Raw genomic sequence first — 14,855 nt, forward strand, 5'->3', positions numbered from 1 at the left:
AGAATCTGACAAACTGTTCTGGTTGATATAGGGATTTCAGGTGACCAGGTCTCATAGAGCTCTGCTGCAGTGGAAAATGGTCTGGCCTTGGATTTTCAAGCCAACAAACGATTCTCTCGAGCAGTTGTCTTGCGGGGTCTGCCTGACCTGGGCTTGTCAAAAACGTCTCTGAGACACATTGAAGGTGTCTGCCACATCAGCAGTGGATCTGGTCTTCAACCTCTTGATAATCAACACTTTAGTCTCAGGGTGAATCTTAGGCATGTTTGCAGAGGTCTAGTTGCAGTTGATGTGAAGGTCTAGTGTACTGGGCTTCTTTTTATACACACCTGAGACCTAATTGATCCATTATTAGTCACAGTTGATACTCATATGACAAGGCGACAACGCTTATGTCTTTGCAGAAATTGACTCAATGGGCTTTACCAAGCTTTGAAAATTAGAATACTTTTTGACAGTTTCGCTTTGCACTGAAATTATATTACAAAAGTTGTACACAAGAGACAAGACTTTTGTCAGGGACTGTATATTACATTCTGCAATATAAATTGTTATTCGGCTGAAAAGTCGCATTATGAAATAAAAAAAAGTTTAATTAAAAGACTGATTCTGAAAAAAGGATTCTTTGGAATAAAAACTGCTGAAATGAAATAAAAGGTATCTGAAATAATCTGTGTTGTTGGGTAAAATAATGACCATGAAATAACATTTCACAATAATAAGTACATTTATTTAGCAGAATGCAATATATTTCACACAAATTACCTTTATATCAAAATGTGTTCAATTATGTCACAATGTTACATATGTATATGTTGCTAATATATATAATTATCTTATTTATTCATTTCCTTTCATATTTATTGATTTAATTTTGAACAGTTTGGAGTTCCATACTTAATATGTCTGCATATGGCCAAACCACAGACATCACCTCGTAATGTAGATACTGCGTAATGAGGCTTTCAGTGGGTGGAGGATTAGGGAAGACCTGATAAAATGTAACAGTCGTTTTCGTGATCAACAAGGCCCTGATAAGGGTTCAGCTACGTTAGTTGACAGAAAACTGACAGTGTACGGGGTCATCAAGTTCTTAAAGAAATGCCTTTTCACCACAAATTTTATTTTAAAACACCTAAAAAGTTGATTGTTGAAAAATTTCATTGTTAGAATTTATAATAAAGACTAGTCTCTATTTAGCTTTAGCAATCCATTATTGGACTTATTTAAAAGTGATAGATAAACACAATTTTGTGGCAGGGTGTCCTAAACTCATCATGTAGTTTCTAAATTATTAACTTAATTGTATTATTGCACCATTAGTTGTCTTCTGATTACATACAAATTTGCAGTCTGATCAATGTGGTATGTTCTTACTATGATGTTCTGATTGGCCTTTTTAGTGAGATAGATAGGGAGGTACATGCTTTATTGATCCTGAAGGAAACAGGCAAAGTAAACAAGGATAACAGGAAAAAAACACAGTCTCTGTGATGAAGCATGTGTCAGTGGAGATGCAAATGAAAAGCAAAATCTAAAATGCAAGTATAAAATTTCATTAAACACAATATCCAGTAATCCTGCAACCTGATGGTAAAAAGATGGTAAAAATGAATTTTAGCATCTTGCCAATTACTGCGCACCCTCGCTGGGAGGAATTGTATAACCATATGGCGGGGGGGGGGGGGGGGGGGGGGGGGGGGGGGGGGGCTTCCTCAGTCTGCATGTTGAGTGGAACTGAGACAGCAGTCTTCCACTGAACACCATTCTGCCTAGTGATTGTGCTGCAGAAAGGATGATGGGAAATGCCCATTATGGTCAACAGTTTTTCACAACCACCACTCCAAAGGTCAAATTGTGTCATAGATACTACAGTGCTAGCTGACCACAGTTAAACACTTTGGAAACAAAAGAAGATAAGGTGACTGTGGTTTTAAAAAAATGATAAACTATACTATTTAATTTAAAGTTATTTATGGTTAATATTGCCAGTGGAAAAGTACTATAGGGTAAATAAAAGGGTCAAACACATATGAAATGGAATGTTAATGGTCCCCTATCATGAGATTAACTGTGTGATATTATTTAACATTAATATGACTTCCCTTACTCTGTCTATGGTCCAGCAGTGGCTAGAAATGGTGATAATGGTGATATAAAGAGTGCTTTGGCCATTCTACTTTGCCACGGCAGCTCAGATGGTCGGATCAGGAATGTCTTCACTTGTGTCGTCATGTCTTGCGCCAACCATTGTGGTTGGTGAATGGTGTTGATGTTCCAAAAATGCCCGCTCACTTCTATAGGCCGCTCCTCTTTCCTCCTCATTTGCATTTAAAGTTACGCACACCTAAACAGCGCGTCCTCATCTCATTGTGTCTGCGTAAAAGTGGCTGTAATTCTGCACCATGGCTGAATTTCAGAAAGAGACTTCTGATTAGAGGACTACTAATGTCAGGGGGCCGTTTAAAAAAATATTTCTTTATATTTAGAAATAAAATCCATCTTTGTGTTGCCGGCCCCCATTTCCAATGTGAAATTCAGCTTTCTGATGCTCATTTGTCATCTGTTTCAAATTATGTAGCGGGATGTATGTTTTTAATGAAAAGCCAGTGGTGAACCAATCATGTATCAGCATTACACAATCAGAGTTGCACAAATACACACCACATGCATAATGAGCACAACAGTTGATCAGAGCTAGCAGCTTGAAGACAAACCTGAAAGGAGACATAATGGAACAGCCTTAGAAGAGGAGCACCTTTCCCACTCGTGTTTTGGCCTGGTGCTCTTATTCTGACTTGCATGAGAGCAAAACTGTGTTTTGGAGTAGTGTTAAACATAATTAATACATAAATAAATAAGCACAAGAAATTGCTGTAAATGTAAATGTAAGAAATTACATTAAATGATCTAATGAATACATCCGTATTGGCACTGCATATAAACAGTATCGGCTGTCCTACTAAGAAGCTGAACACTGAGAGTTTTCCTGAAACTCATTATTATGCTGTACACCTACTTGAGTTTTTCAGGGTCACTGAGAAGTTTCTTTTCTGAAAAAAAAACCCAGACCTTAACCTAAAAGACATGACCTTAACCTAAAAGCAGTGGTGCAGGTCCCATTAAAATACTCAAATACATTTGGACTACTGGATTATTTAACATAATGATTTCAGACAACTTAAGATAAAACCAGTTGTAGAGCAACTATAAAAATATTGATTTGTGTGTATAAATATTCTGCTTAAATTTAAGGCATATTAAATTTAATATGCCATGAGTAGAAACATTCAGATCAGAAGCAATGCATTTGCTTAACCAAATTATTTAGTCTGTTGCTGTGCAGCCTAGTTTCTAGCCTGCAGTAGCGACTTAAAACTCATCTGCAGCATCAGAAGCAAGAAACAGTCTATTAGGCGAAGGGACAGCAAAACTGACTAATATGATTTGGCAGCATAATTTGGCAGCATGATTCAGTTTCTCATGCAGTTTGCAATTGAAACTACTTCTGCTTGCTGATTCTTAATGTTCATGTCCACTATAAAGGGTTTTTGGTTTATTGAGGACAGTTGTTTTGCAGTGACATGGTAAATCCTGTATCTTGTGCTGTCTATAGATTATTCCTATAATATTATAAATAAATATTTTGAGCTAGGGTAATAACTACAGTCTATTTCATCCACATAATTCAAGTAGGGTTCGATGATCGTGACGTAATTCAGCTCAATCATGATGATCAGCTTTGGCCATTTTTTTTACGATCATGATAAAAGTGGCAGAAATTTGCATCGTTTGTGTGTGTATTTACATGACCTTTTAAATGGAGACACTTGGCTGCCAGACATCCCAAGTCTCCCTGATGCCAGCAAATTGAATACAATTTCCCAGAGACTAGAGCAAGCCAACAAGAGCATGCAGACGAGGCAGTATGGAGTGCATCCCGCACTTCAGAGGAGCGCGGACACGACGGAATGAGGGAGAGCGCGAGCTAGACAGAGAGAGAGAGAACATGTGTATGTGTGGATCACTGCGTGTGCTGCGTATATAGCCCATGCTAGACACAGCGCTTCCTGAATGGTCTTCCTGAATGGTCAGTAGAAGTAATCAGATTTCAGTGTGGGTGGGATTTTTATTCAACATCTTGAGGCCCAAAGTTATGATAACGTTGAATAACTGTTATTGGTTCGGTGGAGCATCATGGCAGAGACAGTGCCCCAAAAAAAGGAAAATATAAAATGCATTTCACCTCAGACTACAGGTTTTGCAGGTTTTTACAGTTTGGATGTATGGACTGTTGAGGTGTTGTGATACGGAAGCAACACACATTTACATTTATGGCATTTATCAGACGCCCTTATCCAGAGCGACTTACAATCAGTAGTTACAGGGACAGTCCCCCCCTGGAGCAACTTAGGGTTAAGTGTCTTGCTCTGGGACACAATGGTAGTAAGCGGGATTTGAACTCTGGTTCATAGGCGAGTGTTTTACACACTACCACCCTGTTCCATGTGACATGGTTTACTGTAAAAATCTAGCAAAGAGTGAAATTGCTGAAAACGGAGCCGAGGAGGGCAGTGAAAGTCATTGTTCTATATGTTTATAAACTATTTTACCTCTGGTGCCTTTAAATTCAGTTTGGCTATATCAGAAAATATAGTCATAAAAATAGTTGGATATGGGAAAGTATATTGTGATATTTTGCCATATCGGCAACATGTGCCATAACCAGAGGCTACCAGAACTCAAGATCAGAACAGGAGCAACAGAGATGAAAACATTTCAAATCTTAACTCAGATGCCCCCCGGAGATTTGCCCCTGGCTGTGTGTTTAATATCAGCACGCTCTGGGCAGTGCTCAGGCAGGGGCTTGTGTGTGGCAGCGTGGATCACAGTAACCAGTCATTAAAAATGTGAATTATTTCATTGAGATTTGTTGTGAACAGATTTCCTTTAAGTTCCCTATAAAAAGTGGATACATTTTAATTTAGAAAAAAATTGCTCTTTTCTTTTGGTTTTCTTCTGAAAAGGTGTGTGGGTAAGTGTATTAGTGTTGTGTTTTCCACTGGCAATTTTTTTTCTTTCCTCCTGTTCACTGTGCTTTCTGCTTAGGTTGCCTGAAGGGTAAATTCACGTCATGTTGTAGGACTGCCGCTCTGTAATTATGAAGCTTTCGACACCATGTTAGGGGAGTTTCCAGTTGTGTCATTAGTCACCTGTACATGGCCAATTGTAGAATGTAAAGCCATTGCTGTTTCATATAGCATCTAGATTTTGTTCAGCATATGTACCAGTATTTATTCCGTTTTTAATATTTTGCTTAGCATTTATTAGAGGAGCATTCTGTCCCCACCTTTGAGGCTATTTGTACAGTTTAAGTGTCACGTAATTGTTGCAATTTTTGATGTGTGCTGTACATTTTTTAAATAGACATGACATGAGTAAGCAACATTTAGGACATTACTGAAATATTTTTTTGCCTCTCTGCTATGTGAAACGCTCTTGCATACATTCTTTTATATCTGACTATGTTGTCCATGTACTTTGTAAGGCAATAAATAATGTTTGCATTCATGACTATTTCTTACAGGCTGGAAATTTGTCTTGGATCAACAGCACCTCCTCTCATGCTCAAACAGTTGCCAAGGCCAAATATGAGTTTCTCTTTGGAAGACCAGAAGACGGCAGTTTGTTGACCACTGGTATGGTGTTTTTCTTCCTTTGTGTGCTGTATACTGACTGTGTTGTGTGAAGCGTTAAAGTTGTAGTCAAAGCCATTGTTCTGTACTGAACAAGATAAACATTAGGACTTACTCCCGTCGCCTCAAAATTTGGTCTGTTTCGTTTAAAGGTCCCTTGACATGAACATTTCACATTATGAGATTATTTAACATTAATATGATTTCCCCTAGCCTGTCTATGGTCCTGCAGTGGCTAGAAATGGCAATTATTATAAAGCGTGCTTTGGTTCAGAGAGTGGCAGCTCAGATGATCGAATCTGGAATTTAGCCCATTATGTCATCATAAGGGGCTTTTTATTTTGCTGGAAAACGCCAACATGACTTCCTGTTCGGGGCAAACGTTGTGGTTGGTGAATGGTGTTCATGACGTCATTTCCACGAATGGCCACACAACTTCTATAGGCTGCTCCCCTCCTCGTCCCGCCTCTCTCCTCCTCATTAGCATTTAAAGCTATAGACACCGATACCAAGGCTGAATTTCAGGGGACCTTTAAATAGGGAAACTAGTAAACAACAGACGTAATGCATTCTAAACCAATTTCATTTGACTCGCCAGCTTGCATTACAGGATTGCTTTGAGGTAAGGTTTCAAGGTCATTTACAGAGTGGGTCTGTTTAAGGTGGTTTACATGCAAGATCATTGCAGAGCTTCCTTAAGAAAGTTGATTTCTGGTTCATGTCCCAAGGCTGAAAGTGTGACTTTGCTGACCTATTTATGTCATATTTATGGCATGGGTGACTGGAGGGTACTCTCTTGTTTCTTGATGGTCTGCTTGACTGAGTATTAGGACCTGATTCATATCCAGTAGATTGCATGATTATAAAAATCTGTATCAATAATTTATCTGCGGTAGCTTACAGCTCAACCTTTTTTTTAAAACTAGATAAAATAGAATAGAATGCCTTTATTGTCACTATATGCATGTACAGTGAGATTAAAAGCAACTCATTCAGTGCAGACATGTATGTAGAAAATAATAAAAAAGAGAGATTTGTATCAACGTAGTTAGGTATCCAGAAGCTTTTATGGACAAATACAAACAGTACGCAGGGCAGCTGAACATACACACAGTATGCAGCAGTGTCTAGACAATATTACCATAAAAGGCACAACCGGTAGGAACACTGACAGAAAGCACTGGGAAGCTGTCAGTAAGAGAAAACATGACCTGTACCTCTCAAATTAATAATCATTTGTTCACATTTGTTGCCTAGTTGGTTAAACACTTACCAATGAACCAGAAGACCACAAAGTCACAGGTTCAAACGCCACTTACTTCCATTGTGTCCCTGAGAAAGACACTTAACCCTGAGTGTCTCCTGAGGGGGACTGTCCCTGTAACTACTGATCGTAATTCGCTCTGGATAAGGCCGTCTGATAAATGCTGTAAATGTAACTGTTCGGTTAAGAAAACAAACACATAAGCATGTAAATCTGCAGCAATGGAGCATTACATCAGTTTAGAATCTAGCCATATGAAAGCAGAATTCAGGGAACTGAAAACACAATATTGCAGAAACAGAAAGATGAGAAAACATTTTCATATAAAAGCAGTCATCATTATCTTCATCACTCCAGGCTTCTGGGATTTCCTTATTGCTGAATCACAGCTACTTTTAAGGCCGTCATTCCTGACAATGGAGGAAGTGATTATTGAAGACGCCTGTGACATTTCGCACGACTCTAAAAGCAGTTGATGTGCGTGGCCTTCATTCCATTTCTTGTAAGTCAGGTATCCAGGACAACTTCGTGTCAGGCAAAACAGGTTTGGGCTTTTTGTGTTTTAGCTTTAGCTACGTTGCTGGGTTCTTAATAAAGGAGGTGTAAAGTCTAAAGGAGGCATTTTAGGATTCAACATGAAAGAGCTCGGGGGAATTCTTCTGAAGTCAAAATTTCCAAACTATTAAACCACACCTGCATGCTGATCTTAACTATGCTAAATGGGACAGATTGTTTTTAAAGTTTTGTTAAAAAATAATTATTTTGTGTTTTTGTATATATCACAGATCTAAATGTAAATGTAAAATGAGAGAATCACTGTTTGTTGAGAGTGCCCATCACCTACAATATCAAATGAATGTTTCATTTCTTTATTATTTACGTTACTGTACCAAAAAGCAATATGGAAATAAAAACAGTAAAACTAAACCTAAAGACCTATTTAATGATTTGGTTTAAAAGGGCATTAATTATGGAAGAACCATACTTTATCAAAAGATGTAGAGTGCTGCCACCTTGTGAGGACAGATAGGATTTTAAAATCTCTTTTTCTCTTTTTTGGCCACAAGTCATTGCAGTTCCACTGAGACAATAGGTGGGTTCATGCTATAGCTCATATAAAACGGACCTCATACTGCTTTGGTTTGTACGAGTGTGAAGATAGAAGTCTTACTGGGCAATATGCAAATACACTTTGTTTCTTCTGAGGAAGTATTTCTTGGGAAGTGAGTCACAGTGTGTTTGCAGTGTGCTCTTGACAGCCAATGACAGACCCAAAATTTCATTTACCACCCACAGCATTGGTTTGTACTGGAGACCTCCCAGCACTTCCACTGTCCACCACCTTCATATAGTGGACACAATAGGCTAGTGTTCTCACTGAGAACAGTAGGGTTATTGATTTGTAGCTAATGTACAGAAACTCACACAGACTCTTGTATGAACACACACAAATATACATTTTTATCATTCATTGTTTAACACGGCAATTATTTGACCCCATTATTGTTTTTTCTCCTTATAGATACATCCCAGGCCCAAGGTTTAGCTGAAGAAAGCAACAGCAAGAGTTTGGATGTCTCTGTCCATGACAACGACGACATTGATGAGGCATCACTGTTTCTAGAGATCGACCGGGAGCTATCAAATTTGCTGAGTGGTCTGAAGGCCAGGTGTCGAGATGCTGGCGTGGTCCCTCCAGAAGAGCTGGACGAAGTCACAGAGGTAGTTGGCCCTTCTTTGGCCATGATACCCTGCAACGGTCAAAACGAGAGCCAGCCAGAAATGGCCAATCAGGAACCGGCGCAGCAGAATTGCTGCTCTGATGCTGGCCAATCGACAGAAGAGGCAGAGCCTGGGCGCTCATCCCTCTTGGCATCCAGCAGCTCCGTTTGGGGCCAGGCGCTGAGTCAGGACGCTGTTTCCCTCAACTCAGTAACGGAGGAGCTGCAGGCCCTGAGTGCCGGGCTGTTCAACCTAGACTTCAGGAATGCCAGCAGCGGCCAAGACAAATCCAGCGAGAGCATGGCTTGCACATCTGGAGTGGAGTTTATGGTGATGGGGCTACCCCCCAGTACTCAGGAAGTGGACCGAGACCAGACAGGGCAGAGGAGAGGGGTAGAGACACGCATGGAGACCCTTGTCGGAGGTGCCGGGGGGCTGCTGGATGAGTCTCTGGAGGAATCCAGCAAGATACTGGCTGAGATCCCAGGGATCTTTGCCGCCTTTTTGGATGGTGGCCAGACGAAGGAGAAACCCCCAAAGAAACTGCGCTTTTTGGAGAGCAAAAAGGAGGGCACACCAGGCTCAGGGAGAGATGTGGTAAATGGGAACGGAGAAGATGAGGTCCCCAGTAATGGACTTAAGGTAGACCAATCCCAGGAGGACTTGGACGAAATGGAGAAGCCAATCCTGAAATCTCTTGAGGACGAAGTGTTCTGTGCTGTTCCAGAACTTTGTGTGCTGAGCCCTGATAGTGAATATGCATCTGATCACAGCTCAAGCAGGTGAGGGGAACAGCCATTGCATTTATATTATTTAAAATACATTCTCTGTAATATTGTGTGCTGAAATATAAAAAACAGAACAAATTAATACATTTAACATATACAAAAATGTGTGATGACAATTCAGTAGCAAGAGCATTTTTCATCCTTCATATCTTCTGGTGAGGTGAGGTGAAGAGAAGAGGAGATGTGAGGTCACTGGGTTAATAATGGAATCATGTGTTCAACTTTCTTTGGGGTGTTTTCTATGGGAAACCAATGGGTTTGGACCTCACAATACGCTAATGAGTAAAAGACCATTGGCCAAGGTTTTATTTATAACACAATATACTGATTAATCTACATGAATACATATATACAAAAAGTGCAAACAAAGTGCTTAATTTATGTAATATATGTAGATATTATTCTACAATTGTAGGTATGAGTCTACAATATTTGCAGTATTGTAGATGTGAAAGAAACAAGTGAAGTTATGGCTCTACACCATGTTGGCTTATGTAAACATTTAAAGACTAATTAGTATATTTGCTTGCAAGACAAAGTAACCCTGAATTGTTATTTCGGAGTAATTGTTTTAAATTTATCCATTGCTCCCACAGAAACACAGAAGGCAAGACGATTCGGCCACAGCTGAAGAAGTTGCAGACGAGTGAAGAAGCCACGGATGTCTTCAGCTCTCAGTTCGAGAGCATCCTGGAGTCAGAGCGTCTACGCAGCACACTCTATAGCAGCACAGACTCCCTGGATGCTCTGTCATTGGCAGAGGAGTCAGAGTCCTGCATTACCTTCAGCATGCCCCTCACTCCCATGATCCAGCAGCGCCTAAGGGATGACAGAGTCTTACTGGACGGGATGTCTGAGCTGGGTCAACAGGAAGTACTCAGTGTCACTGCCACAGGAAAGAGCGGGAATGCCGCACTGGAGGTGACCTCTTCATATGTGGACGTTACAAGTGAGGACCTAGCTATGTTGGGAGAGACTGGACAAGCATCAGATAGACATTCCAGTGGACCACTGGCAAATGGGATTGTGGAGAAAAACGGACAAGAGCCAAAAGAGTGGCATCATGGCTGTTCGAGGTAGGATTCTGTGGCTTTGTGTCTTTACAAACCAATTCGATTGATCCCTGCAGTAGAGCAGAGGTGTCAAACCCCAGCCTTCCTCCAATCAGCTCCTCTGCTAATTACCACATCTTGAGGAGCTGAGTTTGACACCCATGCATTAAAGGGGTGGTTTTCTCATAAAGATCCACCATAAGAAGCATTGGTATGCAAATACTTGCACATAAAACGCATCTCTTCTCTTTGTACCTGATTATATATTAATGAGAAGATACAATTGTAATAATTGACCATTATTTTTGGTGAATCTGGTTCTGTTTTAAATTTCCAGTAAACTAGGCATATGTTGGGCGTAAACAATCCCTTTTGGTTTCATTGCCTTTATTTCACTGATTTTGTGAAATATGGTCTGATCAGTCCATCGTCTATATGACGTTCTGTTGCAGTGGCCTGATATGGAGTATGTTTCCCATCATGAACTCACATAGTTATGTGCTTGCAACCGAAAGGGTTAAAAGTGAGCCTTGGGAAGCACACACCAGAAGTTGTATGTTGTTGCCCTCTGCTGGAGTAAAGTAGAATTTAATATGCCTGCCAGGTGGAGAGGGGCTGTGGGACTCTGGTTTCTTTTCTTGAGCTGGAACGTTGAAGTTCAAAGTGTTAATTAAGAAAATGTGAAATGAAAGCTGAAAGTAAGTGAATGAAGGAAATCATAAATTAGGTTATTTTGAAGGTACACTTAGTTGAGTGTGGAGTCTTTTTATAAACTGTTAGGCCTTGAGGAAGATGTCTCCCTAGTTTTTGTAAATTATTTCTTTATCCGTCTTGAGATGTTAATGTTAACCAAAAAAATAAAATAATCAAATGTTTAAATATAGTGAGAGCACTTTATGCAGTATTTCACTGTTACACATTTAATCAGTCTAGACATAACAACTGTTATGTATTCAGTATGTTCAGTATTATAAAATTGAATACTGAATTAGAATAATATTGAATTTCATATTTATTTGTTTCGTACTCTTGGACCAGTAGTGTCCCTACCTGAGGTCTTCTACCACTTCTGTCCCCTCTGTGACTTTATTCGATTTTTCCACTTTTGCAGGTGTAGATCTTTGCAGGTGGTCATTTGTTTTTGGCTGTTACAAAATGTCCAAATTAAACATTAATACAAACAGTGTAGAATGTGCAAAGCGGGATGAGATTGCCAAATAACTTTAATTACTACTTTACGATTACCTTGAAGCAAACATAAGTCATCATAGCAGTATTTACATGGGTATGTGTAAACCTTATCCTTTGCATAGCATTTGAGTGTCTTGTATTTATATTCACTCATTGTAATGTCAAACATATGTAAAATAGTGTGAAATGTGCTACATCAGTACTGACTGCAACAGTGATGCTGTTAAAAGCATATTTTGAGTGAAAATCTTAAAATGCTGATTAGTATAATGAAGTACGGTAATATATTTGATTCTTTTTAGATTGTAGCTACTGAAGATTCTGTCATCTTTATTTGATATACTTTATTTGAAATTCACTATTACCCTGTTACAACTAATTGTTGGTGAACTTTAGTGGTCATGTGTCATTTTCACATTTCTGTAATGTCAGAGCATTGTAGCCTTTGCCCACGTTCCTTTTGTAATCACAAAATAACCAAACACTGTAATCTTTTTTATAAAATTCTTTTGAATGTATTTACATGTTACCTACCCTGTATCATGGAAGATTCTTTACTCTAGAATTGTGGTTGATCAAAGTTTTAATAAAGTAGTGTTAACTACTATGTTTAGTTTTGTGTTGAAATATTCCTTTCTGTCTTTCTGTTTGTTATTTTGCCTCAGTGTTAACGGAAATAGTAGGTTTTGATCCCATCAATCTTAGAAGGTTGGCTCTACACTGCATTATTTCTGACAATCACACACTTAGAGTTATAGCTGTAAGGATAGTTAAAGCGGCTAAGAGGACCGTCTGCGGTTTACATTTACAGACAATGACCGATAAACACAATATCCAAATGCCGGAAAAAAATGTGTGTAGTGTAATTATGATGGTTGACCACAACATAACCTTTTAATAATAGTCTATAATTAAACAGTGAATATTTTTATTCTCCAGTATCAGTCTGTTAATTTCTCCCATTCGCCAAATGAGAAATCAGAAATGTATATGCCATCTGTGCCACATTTAATAGAAAGTACTTGAAAACTTGTACATGAAAAGGTTTCTAATGCATTTTAATGGCAGTGCTGCTATCAGCATGAAGCCATTGCCTGTGATCAAGTGTGATCAATAAACGTCAGCTGCAGAACAGAGTCCCATAGGCCGGTCATGCTAGCCCTGTTAGCATAGCAGATATGAAGCATCGCTGCTCTCCAAAACACCAAAAATGTCATAAATCCACGCAATGTTCGTTCGTTCGTTCGTTCATACGCACCCCAGCTGATGAGCAGCTCTACATTCGCTCCCCGAAGCCTTCTCTTGCCATGCTGCGGATTGGAGCGCAAGGCAGGAGTCCGGGCAGCGTTTTGTTCGGGTTTTTTTTTTTCTCCCCCCCTCTCCTTCAGCCGGATCCTAGGCATGTGGCATGATGGGATCACTTGCTCGGCCCCCCGTACGCAGGCTGACCGCTTGCCCCTGCTCTCCCCCGTTCTAATGAATTAGCAGAAAAGCGGGTACCTGTGTTGTCCGAGCAGTCGGGGAAAAAAACGGCCCTCCTCCGTCCCTCCTTGTAGGTCAGATCAGTCACTAGGGAAAGTGGTCACATGGCAGAAGGAGAGAGCTAAAGAGTTTACTAGCTAGGAGTTGCTTTATTATTTTTTTTTCTGTTCCCGTTCTCTCCTCGGCCCTCGGTGAGAAGCAGGACTCCCATGGGCTCCTTTGTGTCGGGGTGTTTCTCCCAGCCTGGCCCATCCAATGCTGAGCGGCGCGCTTCCATCCAGTAAGTCTCGACCTTCAGCTTGCATGACATGCCCGTTTATCGTCATGACGATGGCAGGTAGGAGAGGATGCAGGCGGGCGGACGGGCTTCTCCCTGCTTCGTGAGTGCAGCACGGCTGCGACTTCCTCTCAGACGGCAGCACCGGCTCTTTTTTTTGCGGTGTCCTTTAAAAAGAAAACGAGAAATAAATAAAGTACTGAAGTGCAGCGGGTAAAGCAAGGTTGTTCTGCTTTGCTGGCTTATTTCAGGTCGAGCGTCCCCCCCTCGTTCTCCCTGGAAGTGGACTGTTCTTAATCCAACAGGAAGCTGGCAGCAAGAATATGACGTGAATACTAATACATTTAAAATGACGGATGTTGTGTGTGTGTGTGTGTGTGTGCCGCAGCTTTCATGCAATCACATGAAGTGTTTTGGGGATTTAGCAGCTGTAATGCAGATCTCCAGGCAGACCCAGGACAGCTTGTGAACTGGGGATTTATACTCTTGTTTTTTTCCCCCCCAGTTTGCTTAAAGGTTTTTTTCCATTAAAAATTGACTGCATTTTTATATCAGAAACAAACAACACATTTAAATATATCGCATGAAAAAAAATATGAATATTGTATTTGGTGTTATTTTACGGGGAATTGTGGCCCTTTTTTGTTCCACTTCATACTGAGTTGTCCCAAATAACACTATAACGGAAATAAATCAACAATAATATGCTGAAAAGTCTTTTTTTTTGTTTTTTTTTGTTTAGTATCTCGCATTTGTAACTCTGGTTAGCAGCACCCGGAGCTTATTATAAGCCGGCCGCTGCCGAAACGTGACATCGCATTGACCTTGTGGAGTGATGGGACCGGGTGGGTTAGCTGACAGCGTCCCGACTGGGCGGCTCCACGGTGAAGTGCTTATGCTGTAGGAGGTGTCGCTTCTCGGCTGCTAGGATTAGGCAGCCGGAGGCCCTGTCAGGGCCGGAGGTGTGACTCAGTGGAGCCGGTAAACCCGCTGCCAGACGCCCATGCCTCCTGCTTTTAGCCCTTTCAGGCATGCTGTTCTGTTATAAATGGCGTGTTTGGGCACAAATACTAGCATTGGCCCTTGAGCAGGATGTGTTATTTGAGTGGTATCTTGACTGCTGTATTCTACCCGTCAGTACAGGCCAAAACACAACAGAATTACTTATTAACTAAAATGATTGATTGTATCAAAGGAACGGACCTTGATAACAAAAAAAAGAAAAAAAAATTAAAGTCTTTACTTGAGCTTTTTGTTTTGTAAGCTTCACACAGTTGACCCAAAACTACACAAAATGGTACCATGATGCATCTGTTATCATTGTCTGTGCCCCATTTTGCAGAAAATTAAGTTTACTTGTCATGTGAGCCAAAAATTTTGTTA

General features: G+C 40.3%; 1 protein-coding gene and 1 long non-coding RNA gene across 3 annotated transcripts in view; one reads left to right on the forward strand and one right to left on the reverse strand.

Annotated features, from left to right (window-relative positions):
* Positions 1–14,855, forward strand: part of psd3l (pleckstrin and Sec7 domain containing 3, like) — a 71,223-nt gene that overhangs the window by 6,780 nt on the left and 49,588 nt on the right. For both annotated transcript variants that reach the window (XM_028971681.1, XM_028971682.1), the window contains exons 2-4: positions 5,588–5,699; positions 8,483–9,464; positions 10,067–10,546. In XM_028971681.1, the coding sequence (XP_028827514.1) occupies positions 5,588–5,699; positions 8,483–9,464; positions 10,067–10,546 (1,574 nt within the window). The remainder of the gene's footprint in view (positions 1–5,587; positions 5,700–8,482; positions 9,465–10,066; positions 10,547–14,855) is intronic.
* On the reverse strand, positions 8,399–13,760 carry LOC114785423 (uncharacterized). Its single transcript, XR_003749060.1, has 2 exons — positions 12,972–13,760; positions 8,399–11,667 (listed from the first exon to the last, which is right to left on the reverse strand). It is a non-coding gene; the product is annotated as an uncharacterized LOC114785423 (long non-coding RNA).

The sequence above is a fragment of the Denticeps clupeoides genome, chromosome 3, assembly GCF_900700375.1.
Source record: "Denticeps clupeoides chromosome 3, fDenClu1.1, whole genome shotgun sequence".
Lineage (NCBI taxonomy): Eukaryota > Metazoa > Chordata > Actinopteri > Clupeiformes > Denticipitidae > Denticeps > Denticeps clupeoides.